Source organism: Leptonychotes weddellii, chromosome 4, assembly GCF_054177405.1.
Source record: "Leptonychotes weddellii isolate Sample4059 chromosome 4, ASM5417740v2, whole genome shotgun sequence".
Lineage (NCBI taxonomy): Eukaryota > Metazoa > Chordata > Mammalia > Carnivora > Phocidae > Leptonychotes > Leptonychotes weddellii.
Window position 1 is genome coordinate 167393305 of NC_138372.1, and position 15784 is coordinate 167409088.

Genomic DNA, 15784 nt, shown 5'->3' on the forward strand with positions numbered 1-15784 from the left:
TTTCCTGACACACTGGCAGAATTGGGTTATTGCATCACATCTAAATTGTGTACCAGCTGGCTCTTCGCAGAAAGTTTGCCCACCCCTGGCTTGGAAGACCCAGCTCCTGAAACAAGGTGTTCATTTGGGAGACAAAACTGTAGTGACGTGAGCCACCGAGAGCCACCGCCAGGGTCAGTCTGTTTCCTGGGTCAGCAACGGTGTAGAGATGCGCCTCGAGCAAGCCCCAGAGGAAGCCGAACATCCAGGAGGGCATCAGGTGTCCCAGGGACGAGGACATTTCCTACCAGACTGGCAGAAAGGAGCCTGGATTTGTGGGGTTCCCATGATGTGCTTTTGGCCAGAATCTCCCCTTAATCTGAGTTGGGACAGAATGGAGACCACAGTCTGGGGTCAAGGTGGGGGGGCCCCACCCCAGCAGCATCAACATCCCCCGAGGCCTTGTTCGAAGCACGCACTCTCGGGGCCCCATCCTGGACCCACACGGAGGGTGGGGCCTGGCAATCTGTTTTGGGGAGACCTCCGGTGAGTGTGATGCCCAAATCTGAGAACCACACCCCACCCCGGGAAGCTCTGACCCTGGCATCCCAGGGATAAGTTCCACGATGCCCGTGACTCTGGAACACAAGTGAGGTCAGGAAGCCCCTCACATCCGGGCAGCTACCACAGGTCGCCAGGAGCAGATTTTGCTTTCACTGTAGCACGATTCCTGAGCACCTGTTCTCTGCCTATTTCCCCTTCTTCCTTCCACGCTCAGACAGAAGGTGAAAAGGGAAAGGGGCCGTCTCGTGTTTTGAACTAAGGTCCCTCAATCAGAAAAGAAAAACAAAAACGGGCCAATCAGGTGTCCGTTCCGTGAAGGTCTTTGTTGGGGTTTTTAGGAAAAAGGCTTCTTAGTGGGGATGACCACGAGCAAAGGGGCTGCCATCCCCCGGCTCCAGAAAGCCATCAGAAGGTGGGGAGAATCTGCGTCAAGGTGACTTTGAACCTTTCTTAGTGAAGGAAGACCAAGACACATTTGCAAACGTGCCATAGAGATTTTAATGAAAAAATTAGAAAAGTGCATTATTTTACAACACTACAGTAAATGATTCTTTTTTTTTTCTGTAAAGACATTGTAAAATATATACAGGGTTGCTTTAGTGCATTCGTTACAAAAGAAAGATGCAATCCCTTGCATAAATTACATATTTTACACGGGCTGGATGTCTACTTGGACTTGTAAACATTGGTGATACAGTTTTGTTTGTCATTCTTCAGGTAAGCTGTGATAATAAATACCTCTGATTTCGTCTGATGGTTGTCTCATTCTGTTAAACTTCAGAACGGCATGCTAAGGCCATTTGTGAAGGCGCCCTCCCCACAGGCGGAGAGGGCCGGAGAAGATCAACAAAAGGGAAACACAAGAAAAGGAAAACAGTAGGCTGCTTTGAATTTGGTACACTGTGGTCCGGTTGGAATCACTGGTTTTGCTGAATCTGGTATGACTTCCCACCACAGGTCCGATGCCTGGACTGCAGGGAGACGGGGTCCAATCCCAAACACCCACCAGGATGGGAAGGAAGGTCCCGGCTTAGGGGCTCGGGACTGACCTTCCCATTCACCCTCAGTGTGGCCTCCGGCCACATCCACACCATCAGAACCAGACCCATGTCCTCTTACCATGCAGACATGAAAATGTCCAACTATGCCCCCCCAAAATAATCCAGATAGCCAGTCAGCACACACACACACACACACGCGCACCCCAAATGAATACATGAGGATCCACATCTCTGTGCCCCACCCCCCCCAGAGAGCACCCCTTGTATGTATATGCCCATCATTTCAATGCATGTGAGCGTGGGACTAATTGAATAACTATTCTATGCGTTGGGTCACAAATGATGCTTTTTTTCTTGTTAAAGTTTTGAGGTACAAGGACACACAGTTGGCTGACATTAAAAATTGTACAACTTAGAGGGAGCATCTGCAATTTCTTGGCCTGCTGGGAACAGACTAGAAATTCTTCCTCCTTGTTAACCAGATCAGTGGTTTAAAACCTACTCCTCCTCCCTGAAGTCTCTGCCTGTGTCTGTTTAGCGGCAACCCCCCCCGCCCCACACCCGATCGACATTCATGGGCACAGGAGATGGCCTCAACCCTTCCGGTCAGGGTAAGCCGGTTTCCCTCAAAGTTCCCTCGGTACCAACACTTTCCCCTAATCCAGTGCATTATCTATATTCCACGGAGATTTCTGATAAAGCGGAGGGTGGACCGAGATGATCTCTGGAGGTCCCTTCCAGCCCCAAATGGCCGTCAAAATGCTATTTGTAGCCTGAGTAAACAAATATATAATTAGCCTTTTTCAGGAGTGTGTTATTCTCTGAGGAGCCATCAAATTATAGAGAAATCTTGGCAATTGTGGGTTCTGCTTCACTGGGTTCCCAATATGTTTTCCCTTGCATTGGATTTTTATTTTTCTACCCAAATCCTAAAATTCAGCTCAAGAAGCTGTAGTGATTGCTGAGGCATGTTCTGATTCCCATACCTGCTCCCCTGACTCAGTTTATAGACCTCGGGCATCTTGGAGGCACGTGGTGCATTGGAGGTTAGCCTTCTGAGGCTGGACACCTTGATGGTCGTGCTCCCCACACGGCCTCTGGCTAAGGTTGGCTCCTGGCAGATGCCCCACATGCTCTGTAAATAGCAGATCACACCACACAGGGGGGCCCCAAGGAGCCACCAGGCCCCCCACGGCTGCAGCTCACACCTAGGAGCTGCTCTGTCCTCTCAGGTTAAGGAAAGGCAAGACTTTCCACAAGGTTTTTCTGGGGCGGGGGGGATGGTGGGCCTTGGGTCCCCGGAAGACCTCCCAGCCACATCATCACCAAGCATCTGGTCCATTGGGAACGGAGAGGTGGGGCCGCCAAGAAGAATGCATCAACAGAAGGGTTGGAGGAAGTGGGTAGAGACAGAATTCATCGGGGTGAGGAGGTCTACAGAGCCGTACCTGGGAAATGTGCTGTCCCTAGGAGAGAGGAGATGACCCAGGTCAGGGACCCTCCGTTGGGAGCACCTGGCCCTGCCCTTCCTGCAAACCCGTCCCCCACCGAAACGTCAGCCAAGAGCCCCACACATCACCTTCATCTCCCCCTGCACCTCTCTGGGGGATACCTGCTTCTCACCTGGCCATTTCATCCTTCACAGAAGAGAGTAAGAGGTGACTTGCCCAAGGCCACGTGGCCCAATTCCAAAGGGGGAAGGCAGGGACCCAGGGCCAGGTGCTGACAACGGCCCCTGAGGCCGCCAGCCCCCCAGAGCTGAGGAGCTAGAAGAGGCGAAGCTGAAGCTTTGTTTTTATTGACCAAGGCCGATGGCTCAACTTCACAAAACCAAGACCTGCTCTCTGGAGGCTTGACGCTTCCACGAACCTGAACCTGGGACCTCTGGAGAGGCCACCGTCGGGGTCCAGAAGTGATGGGGAAACATGAATAGAAGCTTCCCCAAGTAGAGTTACCTCACCCTTGGGCATGTCTTCCTCTCCTTCCTCCCGCCCTAATTCCTCCCATGCTGGAACCCATGGTCACCAGGCAAGAAGGCACAAGTGACAGGAAGGCCATGCCCGTGTGTCCCATGGAGCTTCAGCCAGAACCTAGGCCACATCTACAAGACCAGGTTTTCTAGCTCCAGTCCTTCTGGAATAATCCCACCTTTCCAGATCCTTCCTTCACAGATGGGGAAACAAAGGCCCAGAGAGAAGGGGTATGTCCACCAGGATGACCTCCTCCAAACCATTTTCAGGTCTACCTCCCTGACAGGGTGACCTCCCCAGGTGACACAGAGCAGACTATGGAGGGGGCTCAACCAGAGTTCTTCCGTCCCCCACGGCTGGACCCTCTGCCTTGTGCTGGGGACCCCGTGGCCATTCTGGGAGGCCTGCACCTTGGACTCACATTGTGATTCATACTGCCTCCTGCCTGGGTCCACCAGCCCACCCTCTGTAGCAGAGAACTCACAATGCTAGCCTGGGGTCTGCCCTCTGGGGCCATTGCTACTAAGAATAGACTCCTGAGGCCACAGTTCTGCACGACTGGTAAGATCAATCAAAGGCTTGGTCTGAGCTCGGCTCTCCTCTCAGGCTTTCCTCCCTGGTGACTGGCAACGAGCTGGGCTTTTGAACAACGTGAAGGAACAGGGAGTTTCAGCAAATACTCTTCCTGGGGGTCTGGAACTTTCTCCTGTCCCATGCCTGCCCAGGTGAAATGCTGCCTCCCCCATCATGGAGCCTCCCCGTTCTGGAAGTGACCCCCTCTGCCTCCTCCTGAGGGCAGTCCCGTGTCCCTTTCTTATGGCAAGCAGGGGGACCCACCCCTCCCTGTGAGCCTGAGCACAGAGCTTGGGGAAGAAGGGCCAGAAGTGTGCAGTCAGGGCCCTGGATGCCCTTCCATCAATGTGCCCTCTCTGAGCCTGGGAGCCCCGCCCCCACCCAGCAGGAGTGTGCACGAGCAGCAGAAGTCAGTGCCGCTCTGCACTCAGGCCCCAGATCCATCGGGGCTCAGTCCCAGCCAAGCAAAGACCGTTGACCCGAGTCAGATGGGGCCTGGCACGAGGCCCCGTGCTGAGCCAGTGACTTCTGCAGGTGGACGACGCATCCTCCCAGGAAGCAAAGAGAACCCTGACGTAAGGACAAGCCGAGCATGCAGCAGGTGAAGAGCAGAGGTAGACAGAGGGGCAGGACTGGGGTTTCAGGATTAGTGGGAAGGCAAATCCTGGGGGCCCATCCCCCTCTTCTTATAAGTGTGGATGAGTGCTGCAGATAGAGTCCCAGATTCCCCTGGGCTCAGACTCGCTCTCGTTAGAACACGCACCTTGTGCAACCAGGGAGCCTTGCACAGTCAAGGAAACTAAGCAAAGACACTGTAAGAAGCTATTGGTTAATTAAGGATCCATGTGCCAGTGAAACAATCTAACTGGGAGAGCGTCACCTGTAACAGAAGGTGTTTGGGTAAATACTTCCAGACGCTGGCTGATGTCAGCCCAGCCAGTCCACCCCAAGGCTGGAGTTGGTGGCAGAGACAATGAGGCAGACATGGGGCGGGGGTGCGGAGGGTGGGAAACTTAGAACCTTGGCCAAACCCCTTAGTCTAGAAAAGAAGAAACTCAGGCCCAGAGAAGTGAAGTGACTTGCCCTGGGTCACACAGCAAATCACAAAGGCAAGTGTTGAATCCTGGTTCAGCTCACCTTTTCTAAGCTAGACTTCCTTTCCACCCAGCAAGTGCTTCTTCAGCCTCCATTACCCAGGGGCCTGATCTCAAAATCAAAGTCCACACTGCATTGCCGGGGGGAGGGAGGGGGGAGCTCCATACAGGATGCCACTCCTTGACCTCGGCCATACCCTGGACACACCAGTGGGAAGAAAGAAGAACAGATCTGAGCCTCCAGTGCTCCCCAAGACAGACACCCCTGGCTCTTTGGCTCACACCCTTACTGAAGGACCCTGCCCTCAGCACCACAGCCACATGACGCTCCAACTCCGGGGGGGGAAAACGTTGACTAAGAGCAGGGGCCCAGACCAGCATCTCAAAACTCCCATGAGGCCTTAGTTCAGTCCCTGAGGCCCTGGTCACAGGCAGTCCCAAAATCCATTGTTCGTAGAGTTGATCAGGAAGTGGCAAATCCTCTCGCCAAGTGAGCCCAACAATCAGACATTTTTCTTTTGTTAGTTCCATGCTAATCTTCGGTAGCTGTTCGGCTTTGTCAGGACGAGTCCTCCGGAGGCTCAAGTGAAAGACCAAGCAGACCTTATCCAGAAAAATTCCCCCATGTAAACTATAGCAAACGTCCAGAAGACTCAGAAAAACAAAACGCAACACTCAACTCCACCCAAACAATAGGACTCCATAGGATTCGAGTCTGGAGAGACTCCAGGCTCTACCTTTGGAGCTCTGTCACAAGAGGAGGCCCCAGTAGGGACATTAGGATGGACAGATCCTCCACAGAAGCAAGGTGTGAGAAAGAAGGGCCTTGAAATAAGCTTACCGTGTGGGCACGGGGGAGCCAGGGAAGGTTCTTGAGCATGAGAATGGCTCAAACGACTTAGGATGTGACCAGCTTGTGAAGGGCCTGGACAGTCACGCTGGGTGTAATCTGTGCTCCCGGCATGTCCACACTCGGTGCCTTGGCCAGGCTCTGCCTCTGCCTCTGCCTAAATCAGCACCTACTTGCTCCTTCAAGGCTCCCCTCAGAGATTTCCAAAAGCTATTTCCTCCATGAAGCCCTACCTGAGTTCCTCGACCAGACTCCTTCACTGCCTTTCCATTTCAAGTCCAATGCCGGGAGTAACCCATAGGAGCCCAAGAACGGGCCTGAGTGAGAACCCCAGCGTGGCGCTCAGCACGGACCAGGTGCCCAGCCAAAGTCACTCCTGCAGTTCCCACAGCCGCTCTGTGCAGGGTTTATTTCTCACCTCCAACTTAAAGGGAGGGAAACTGAGGCTCAAAGGGGCAAAACCGCCCATCTGTGAGTGCCAGAAGCCAGTCTTGGCTGTGTGAGGTGCCCCAGCCTGCGCGGCGTCCGCCCCACGCACTGCCCGGAGGCGGGAAGCGTCTGCACGGGCCTCTGTTCCCGGCGTGGCGCCTAGGCTTCCTGCCACTCGCCGCGCGTGTCCGCGCTGCTCAGCTTCTACCAGTGGAACTTCGGCGTGAACGCGGCACCGACCAGCTCCTGGAGACCGTCCCAGCACGGGGCCCCCTCCCTGCTGCAGGGTGGAGTGTCACAAGTGTGCTTCTGGGGACTGAAGGTGCTCCAATCACCCACTTCACAGGAAACGGCGAGCTGTGGGCAGCTCGCGGCCGATGGCACGTGGCATACTCCACTCTGGCGGGCAGGTGCCACTGAATGGCCGATGGCGGGTGGTGGATTTTGAGCATGTGGCTGGGCATCGATTTCCAGGGAGGGAGCCACTGCCTGCATTTGAAGTGAAGATGTGCCTTGATAACGGGGCTGAAACGGCCACTTAGGCAAGCGGCGAGAAATCTGATGGTCTTTACTCCCCTCTGTGGGCACGGCTCAGCACTTACAGCTCTCGAGGCCAGGCCCGTCAGAGTTGGCTTCCCAGGATGTTCTTGCGTGACAGAAAGAACTAGGGAGCCCACAGGAGGGCATCGCTGAGTCCATCAGGGGCCTTTGAAGGATGAGTGAGAGGCACGCCTCTCCACCTCCACGCTGGAGAGCAGCAGGGAGCCTTTCCGGGGAGCAGGAACAGCATGGGCAAAGGCTCAGAGAATCTGCAGGGGAGTATTTTCTTGATCAAAATGAAAGGTTACTCAGCTACAGCAGGTGGACTGCTTTATGTTATCAGCGCTGAAAAATCCATGCTATAGAACTTGCCAATGCAAATATCTCAAAGACAGAGGTCCCAATTACAGCCCTGAATGGCCAAGAGCGCTACAACAGCCAGTTACAGCTTTATGATCATTAATGGTAGGACAGGCTCCGCGATCGTTACTACTCGCTTGAGTAGCTACCGGGTGCCAGAGCGCCCCAGCTAGCTCACAGGGATCCTTACAACAATCCTACTGGGTTATACCAGCTAGCCAGCTCTGTAATCGATGAAAGCCCATCTCTGTGCTTTATGTCTATTTATAGCTGGACCCCCGCCCCCCACAGGTGTTTAGGGTAAAGATTGCTGGCGCTCAAACGGCAGAGAGATCCACGTCAGGAGTCAGAAATAGCCGAGTGATGTTCGGCTTGGGCAATGAGACCCAGCATCCAGGGACTCATGGACACCTCTCTAGAAGCTTCCACTAGTTTCTCCAACAGAGGAGAGCAACATTTAGTGTGACTTGTTTATCTACAATGAGAGAGGTAATCACAGAACTCTCGAGAGAGCCAAACATATCAAATGCATTCATCGTGGCTACACAACACTGCTGTGCTGTCGTCTTCCCTACAATCCCCTAAACAAGGAAACCAGCAGACAGAAGTAGGTCGCGGGGCATCCCCCCAAGACAGGCCTGGACTCCTCAAAATGGCAACATCATGGAAGACAAAAATGGGGAGGAAGAATGTCCTAGATTGGAGCAATCTGGGGCAACCAGACAGGCAGTGTGAGATGTGACCTTGTCTCTCGGATTCACAAGAAAGCTCTGGAGGACGTTTTGGGGACAGTTGGGAAAATGTGGATGTGGGCTGTATTTTAGGTAAAAATATTGCACGAATGCTAAATTTCCTAGGGGGTGAGCGGCACTGTTCTCTAGGAGAATGCTCTTGTTCCCAGGAGACCATTTTGTCTTTGGATGAACCACCCAAAAGTTGCAGACCCCACTTCATCCTCTAAATACATCGGGGTGGGGGTGGGAGAGGGTCAAGCAAATGTGACAAAGCACTGCAGGCTGGTGACTTTGGGTGATAGGTATACGAAGTTCATCATACTCGTCTTTCAGCTCTTTGATCTGGAATTTTCCAAAGTTGGTGGCGGAGAATCACGCGGAAATAGAAGGCCCCCCCCCACCCCCCGCCCGAAACAGCAATGTCTCCCAAGGTGTAGTCAAGAGCCAGCCACGTAAAGTGGATTTATGCCCAGGGTTTTGGGGAACCTGGAATGCATGGGGCCTGGTTCGTGCGATGACGCTCTCTTCTTGGAGAGGGGACAAGCAGTGGCACCATCTCTGCAGCACCCTGCTGAACGAAACGGCCTCTGGTATTCTTTTTGGTGTCCCAACCTTCGAATGTGCCCACTGATTGGAACATCCGAGGCCAAATGTCTTCCTGGGTCAAATTCATCTTGTGCTAGGTGCTCCTAAATCCCACCCACTCCATGCCATCCCACTGCGGTGTTCGACAGCAACAGAGGCCCAGGGAGGAGAAATGATTTCTGGGGGCCCAGTGAAGCAGGAGGTGTGGGCCCCTCCCTGCCCTACCAACCCTTCCTCACCTGGGATGTATCCAGAGTCCCAGACAAGCTATAACTCTAGAAGAAACCCACGCCGGAGCCCCAGCCAGCGTGAAGCAGGCCCGCACAGGACAGGCCCTCAGGCTGACCCCCCTTCAGGAGCAAAGCCACACGCACGAGGGCACTTGAGGGGATGGTATCTATCCTGCTACTAGAATGGACACATTCCTGCACAGGCCTCAGGATTTGCACCTCTGTGGACGCCCGTAACTGGTATCTCAATTAGGGCCAATTATTCTAAAAAAATGCAGAAAGAAATAGGGCCACAGACCTCAGTGGTGGGTGGTTTTTCTCCTCTGATCATTGTTTGCTCTCCTACCTCCCCCTCCAACTTCATGCGCACAGACCATGAATGCCTCTAACCCGTTCCCTCCAGCTTCTGGTGATTGTGGCTAGGTATCAGGATCCACAGGGCTTTCAGATCGAGGTGAGGCAGAGAAAAGTGACCTCCTAGATTTCTCTGTGGGCTTCTGAGTTACTGTCCAGATATTCCCCCACTTAAGGCCCTACACACACAGAAGAAACGGTGAGCCAAATTCTGCAGTCACTCTCCCCCTTTTATAGATGGGGTTCGAGCACCTGCAAAGGCGGGCCTCCCAGGCAGCAGGATGGGTCCATCTGCTTCCTCTCCCAGCGGGGATTTCTGGGCTGCAAACGACCTGCTGTGATCATGCCCGAGTGCGGGCACCTCCTCCACATCAGTGATGCACAGCAGGAGCACAACAGATGCTCAGGGAGCACCAGGCAGCCCACCGCGCTTAAGGGCCTGCTCCTTGGGTTTCAAGACAGAGTGCTGTGGACGGAAAGAAGAGACCTGATCCCAGCTCTGGCACTAACCTGGCATCTCCAAACCCAGACAGTGGGTCCACTCTGAGGCAATAAGAGTCTAACAGTCCCGTGGCGTGATAGCACCTTCCGTCCGGCATGGGCGTGGCGAAGAGTAAAACGGGAAGGTCTCTAGAAAGCACCCAGCCCTGTGGCACGGCCCACCTTCCTCCTGTCTTTGGTGGAGTGGATGGATTGAGATCTCTCAGCTGGAAAACCATTCAAGCAAGAGTCTGAAAGCTCTTTAAGGACCTATGAGGCATGTTGACTTCTAGACCTGACCTCTAGAACTGGGTGGCCGGCCAGCACCCTGTGATTCTGGTGGAACGTGGCTCTTCCTTGGCTCATCCCGACTGAAGCTGAAACCTGTCTCCAAACAACCTCGTGTGAATTCTCCCCCGCACTTCGTGGACACTGCTCCCTGGAAGAAAGGGCCGGGAAACCAGACTTAGGAAAGAAGTCACCCATTGTGGGAGGGAGAAACAGACTGGGCCTGAGAGGCGGAGGGAACTTCGAGGGTGTAAGCAACAGCAGTGAACAAACAGCCAGGGAGACAGCAGGAGGAGAAACACCTGCAAAGACCAAGGGCCTGCCCGGCTGATCTGAGCTGCCAGGTTCCCCTTCCTGGGCCTCAGCTTCCTCCTCTGAAAATGAGGGACCTCAGTGAGGCAACTCAGGCTAAGCTCCCTCTTGGCTTTTGAAGATTCTCCTGCTGACTGAGCCATCTCAGGCGGCCAAGCTCTCTGGGTGGAGATGCCCCAGCCCCATTTTATCAGGAGGGAAGGACCCTGGAGGCCATTGACTCACTGTCCCCGTGAAAGCACCTCACCGGTGTGCATGGAGGACTCCTTGGCCAGAGACCAGTCCAGGCCATCTGAGAAAAAGATGCACCTCCCAAAGGAAGCAAACCAAGACTCCCCACTGTGCCCTGAATACTCCAAGCGTGAACAAGGATATTTAACTTTGGAAGAGAAGATTCTCTTACTGCCCTTCAGAGGGCTGAGCAATAGCCAAAGACCAAGAACTAAGAAGGATATGGAAGCAAGACAGATTCCACATTGCTTCCGATACTTGAGTTTGTGGTCATCACTGAACAGAAAAAACTTCATCCTACAATCCTTAATTGTATAAAGAACAGTCAGCTCTGTGGAAATATAGAGTATGGAATGTTTTCGCAATTTCCTCAGGAAAGGAGGAGCTCCCTGTCACTGGAAGCATTTAAACAGATGAAGGCCACTTTAAACAGATACTTTATTCAGGGAATCAGCCCTGAATGGAGGGCTGAGCCCATGCTCCTCTGACTCCAGGGGTCTGAGGCATCTACCTGTGGACAGAGAGAAGCAGGTGCCCTCATCGGAGGGCTGAATGAAGATGCCACCGTGTGGCAGGAGTCGGCTTAGACCAAGACCAGCTCTGAGCAAACCACTCACCCCCTCGTCCCTCAGTTTCCCTTATAGATCAAAGATGATCCTACACCCCATTTGAGGAAAGATCTTACAAAGGTTTTCATGAGAAACCCCACACTGATTCCAAGCATTCTCCTCCAAAGCATGAGGCACTCTACAAAGATGCATTAATATTTTCACACCTATGACCCTCCTCCCAAAAATGAAAAATTTCTTCTAAGAAAAAAAAAATTCTATTCTCTGGACAGATTTTAGAGCCCTAAAATTGAAAATATATATATATTAAAAATGAGTGAATCAAGACCACCTTGAAGGTTGAGTACCGCGGTTCGCAGACCCCTTCCACAGGCCCTGTGGCCCACAGACACTACAGTGCCCGCCTCTTCAGAGGAGTCTGGACGCCTGCGTTTCAGTCCAATGGCCCAAATGCTTGGGACTGGTGACATTCGGTGCCTTTTCCTTTCAGGAATCTTGAAGGTCTCTTTCTAGGGAGCAAGCAGATCCTCCATTCTGGGAGATCCCACGGGGGCTCCCACTGCTCCTTCTGGGCCAAAGCCAAAGCCTGTTTCTATCCAAGAGCACTGAACGTTTGGTTTATGAAAAAGGCATGGGAAGACGGGTGAGTTCCAGAAACAGCAGGGGACAAGGGAAGTGAAAGTCACCTCTGTGAACTTAAATTCCAGATTTTTCTTTATTCCTGTCATTGAAAAGGCCCCCAGTGTACCCTATTCTATAGCCTAGCCCTCCCCCAGGAGATTAACAGGCCTTCCCTTTGGGTCGTCCAAAGGGATGATGGGGAGGAATTTCTCCACTACTCAGGAAAACTGTCCCCTGAGATTGACAAGTTCCCAGCAGGCCAAGACACGGCTCCTTGCCTCTAAACGCTTCCTGAGACCAACACAGACTCGCCCTTATTTACAAATCAAATGCAATTAGAGACTGTCTTTCTTGACATACATGTATATATGTTTTTTAAACAAGGAATGCCCTGTCATTTTTTTTATTAGGAAAATAAACCACATCCACCTAATACCCATTCTCATCCAAGCATCCCAAACTGTAATTCTTACTTAGGCAGGTAGATGCTGCACAAGCCACCACCATGGCCGCTGCCACCTCCATCCTATAAATAAGAGGGAAGTAACAAAGTATTCTGTGGCTCCAACAATTTTCCAGTTTCTCCTGACACTTCCAGTTGCATGGTAAATTGTTGGAACTGCAGATGATAGCAATGCCTTGAATAAATTATTACTGGCTTTGGACTGCTCCGTTGCTAGTTTTGTTGTCTTGCGTTGATAATGCATACCAGTTTCACAAAGTGCATGCTTCTAAAAAATTTTTGAACTGGCAAGCTAAGATGATCCGTGTCTTCGTTCCCACCCGCCCCCTAAAAAGAAGTTAATATAATTTAGAACCTAGCATTTAAAAAATATGGTCATGACACGTCTGGGAGAAAGACCGCTTATGGAACATGCTTGATTTGGCAGAATGATAAATCAAAAACCTCATGGGTTTTGTTTTCCCATTTTGTTTGGAAGCCGCTGAAAGCAGGTTATTAACAGAACTGTGTCACGGAAAAGAAAACTGTGAATACCTGATACTTTCCGTTTTTGTCACGCGGTGCGCACACAGAGAAGCACACAGACGTGTGCACTCCCTCATTCACACGCGGTCTGTGCACACGTGCGTGCGCACACACACACACACAGCCACCCACCGATCAGGGGAGGAGGACACAGAGGAGTTAGGTCAGACAGCACGTGGGTGGGCACTCGCCGGCTGGTAGCCTGGTGTGCAACTTTGGGTTGGGTATCCTCTCAGCTCTGCCTGGTGGTCTTGGTCTCACACCTGTCCTGGGAAAGCCACCCCAGAGATGGGGCAGGCTGCGGAGAAATGTAAGGCATACTTCGCTGGGAAGGAAGGAAGGAAGGAAGAAATCCATGCTTCATGCTCAGACGCGAGTTTCAGAGGAGGACGGGCCTTTCTTTTCCCTTTGGCCTGCTCTGTCTCGCCGGGGAGGCTGAGGGCGGGGAGGAAGAGGTAACCATGGAAAAAGGAAGGAGAAAAAGTAATAAAGAAAATGAGGACAACGGTAAAGGATACTAATAATAAGAAAGAACAGACGAGGTGGGCCAGTGGAACTCAAGGTCAAATCGGACAAAGGACTGTTTCTGCCTGCGCCGGCAGCCCCACACCCTAAATGGACTTCCGCCGCCTCATCAGCCTGTGGTTGTCGGTAAAGCTATGTAACCCAGGAGAAATGGAGCTGATGGGGGAGGGGAAGAGGCTGTTTTTCAATGTGCTTGGTGAGATCTCCTCGATCTTGTACGAGATGGAGTGGAAGTAGTGGGGGGCGAGCTTGGCGCTGAAGGAGTTCTGCTGCGCGGCCGGGCGGCCTCCGTACTCCTGCGGGCGGTAGCAGGTGCAGGAGCACACAGACTGCAGGTCCGGCATGTCCGCCTTGTACCGGGGCCGGCCCTGCCGCGCCTCATCGGGGATGTGGATGACCATGCTGTTGCGGTTTCCGGCCAGCGACGCCCTCTCCTCGGCGTCCCGCCGCTCGTCCTCGCTGTTCATGGTCAAGAACCTGAGGACCACCAGGTTGAGGAAGGCCCCGATGACTGTCAGCCCCACCAGGATATACATAAAGCTAAAGGCCACATAGAGCGGCTTCTTCTGCAGGGCGCCCTTGGTCTGCAGGGCCACATAGTCCCCGAACCCAATGGTAGTCAACGTGATGAAGCAGTAGTAATAGGCGTGGAAGAAGCTCCACTCTTCGCACTGGGAGAAAGCAGCCGCCCCGATGCACAGCGTCCCCATGCAGGAGAAGAAGCCCACGGTCACCATGTTCTCCATGGACACCTCCGTGTTGCGCATCCCACAACACTTCTTGATGCGCTTCAGCAGGTAGCGCACAAAGGTGTTCATCCGCTCGCCCAGGCTCTGGAACATGACCAGCGTCAGCGGGATGCCCAGCACGGCGTAGAACATGCAGAAGGCCTTGCCCGCGTCGGTGCCAGGGGCAGCGTGCCCATAACCTGAGGGGAGGGGGTGAGAAAACAGGGAGAAGGAGTAAGGAAAGGTCCCGTTAGGTCTGGGATGGGGTTGGACTTGGCATTTCAGTTGGGATGGGGCTTGGGCATGGCCATAGCCTGGGAGTGAGAGGAAGAGGAGGACAAGGGAGAGCCAGGGAAAAAAATGTCTTGAGGTTGGGGTTGAGGAAGGGGGTGGGGGCACTTTGGGATGGAGTTTGGGGCATGCCCATATCCTGGAGGGAGGGGAAAAGAACAAGGAAGAATCAATGAAGTGTCTTTTGAAGTTTAGGGATGGGAGGGGTGCTTTGGGGGCATTTCATTTGGGGCAGTTCGGAGGAGGAATACCGAGGGCATTTCATTGTTCTTAGAGCAAAACAAAGGTTTTAAAAGGAAAAGCAGCACACTCACTAATAAGACCGCAAAAGTAGTGAGTCCAAGGGAAAAAATTAAATATGCCCACCGTGGATCAACATTACTATTGCATACCAGGCTCTGTGTGGAGTCCTTGTCCTACAGGGCCTCATTCTGACCTCCTAACAACCCTACAAACTAGGCGTAATGAGTCTGACACCAACAACAAGAAAACTAAGTTACTTAACAGTAGGGTAACTTGAGTTCTTCAGAGCTGGGATTTGAACCCAGAGTTTTCAGGCACCAAGAATGAGGCTTGAAAGCAGAGATTTTGAATCAAGAGGAGTAACGGCAGAGTGTACTATAAACACCATGAGGGCAAAGACTTGTATCTGTTTTGTTCACTGCTGAATCCCCCACACCTGGAGTAACACCTAGCATGTAGAAGATTTCTTTAATAAATGAAGGAATACAAGTGTGCCACTGTGTGAATCTGGGCTTCTCAGGAAAGAGGGAGCAAATAATCCTCTAAGAACCACACGTGTAAGTGCTTTTGAAACTCTTCATGCAACTTTGCAGCACATTTCATTAATCCCCTACATCAATTGTGCAAAGTTGAGTCCGTATTTCCTCACATCCTGAGTGAGGATGGGGTGCTGGAAGGGTGGAGTTACCTGCCAGGTGTCCTTCAGCTACTTAGTAATAATATCAGAGCCAGGGATAGGGTGTCAGTAGCTCTAGTTCAAGTTCTGGGACTAATACAGCCCAGGAAAAAAAAAACAAAAACCAGCCCTGAATCATGGACAGTATTAGGACTGAAAGCTTGGAGGATGAACATGGCCTTCCAACATCTCAAATCCTGCCCTATCAAGAAAGGCTTCCCTGATGTTACCCTGAGCCATAGGCTCATGGGCTCCTAGTCATTTAACCAGCTGTATTATCTTGGGCACCAGACAACCTCTCCCAACCCTGGTTTCTTCATCTGTTACATGGGATAATAATAATTCCCAGGTGGGGTTTGCAGATCTGCTGAGTCAGATAGCACCTAGTCCAGGACCTGGTACTCTGTAGGGACCAACCAGACCCCAAGACCTCCACCCTGCCCACTGTCTCCCACAGGAAACTTCATCTGAATGCTCAAGCCCATACCTCTCTACCAAGGCTTTATCACTTACGGTCTGTCTCTCCCCTGGCAGGAATTTGTGCCATGTCCTACCTGCCCTGGGGGCCA

The 15784-nt window shown here is 52.5% G+C and overlaps 1 protein-coding gene across 1 annotated transcript in view; it reads right to left on the reverse strand.

The window, feature by feature from the left end:
- Positions 1-1032: 1032 nt before the first annotated feature.
- KCNK9 (potassium two pore domain channel subfamily K member 9) overlaps positions 1033-15784 on the reverse strand; it is an 86330-nt gene continuing 71578 nt past the window's right edge. The window contains exon 2 of the mRNA XM_081816585.1: positions 1033-14205. Within this exon, the coding sequence (XP_081672711.1) occupies positions 13364-14205 (842 nt within the window). The 3' untranslated portion in view covers positions 1033-13363. The remainder of the gene's footprint in view (positions 14206-15784) is intronic.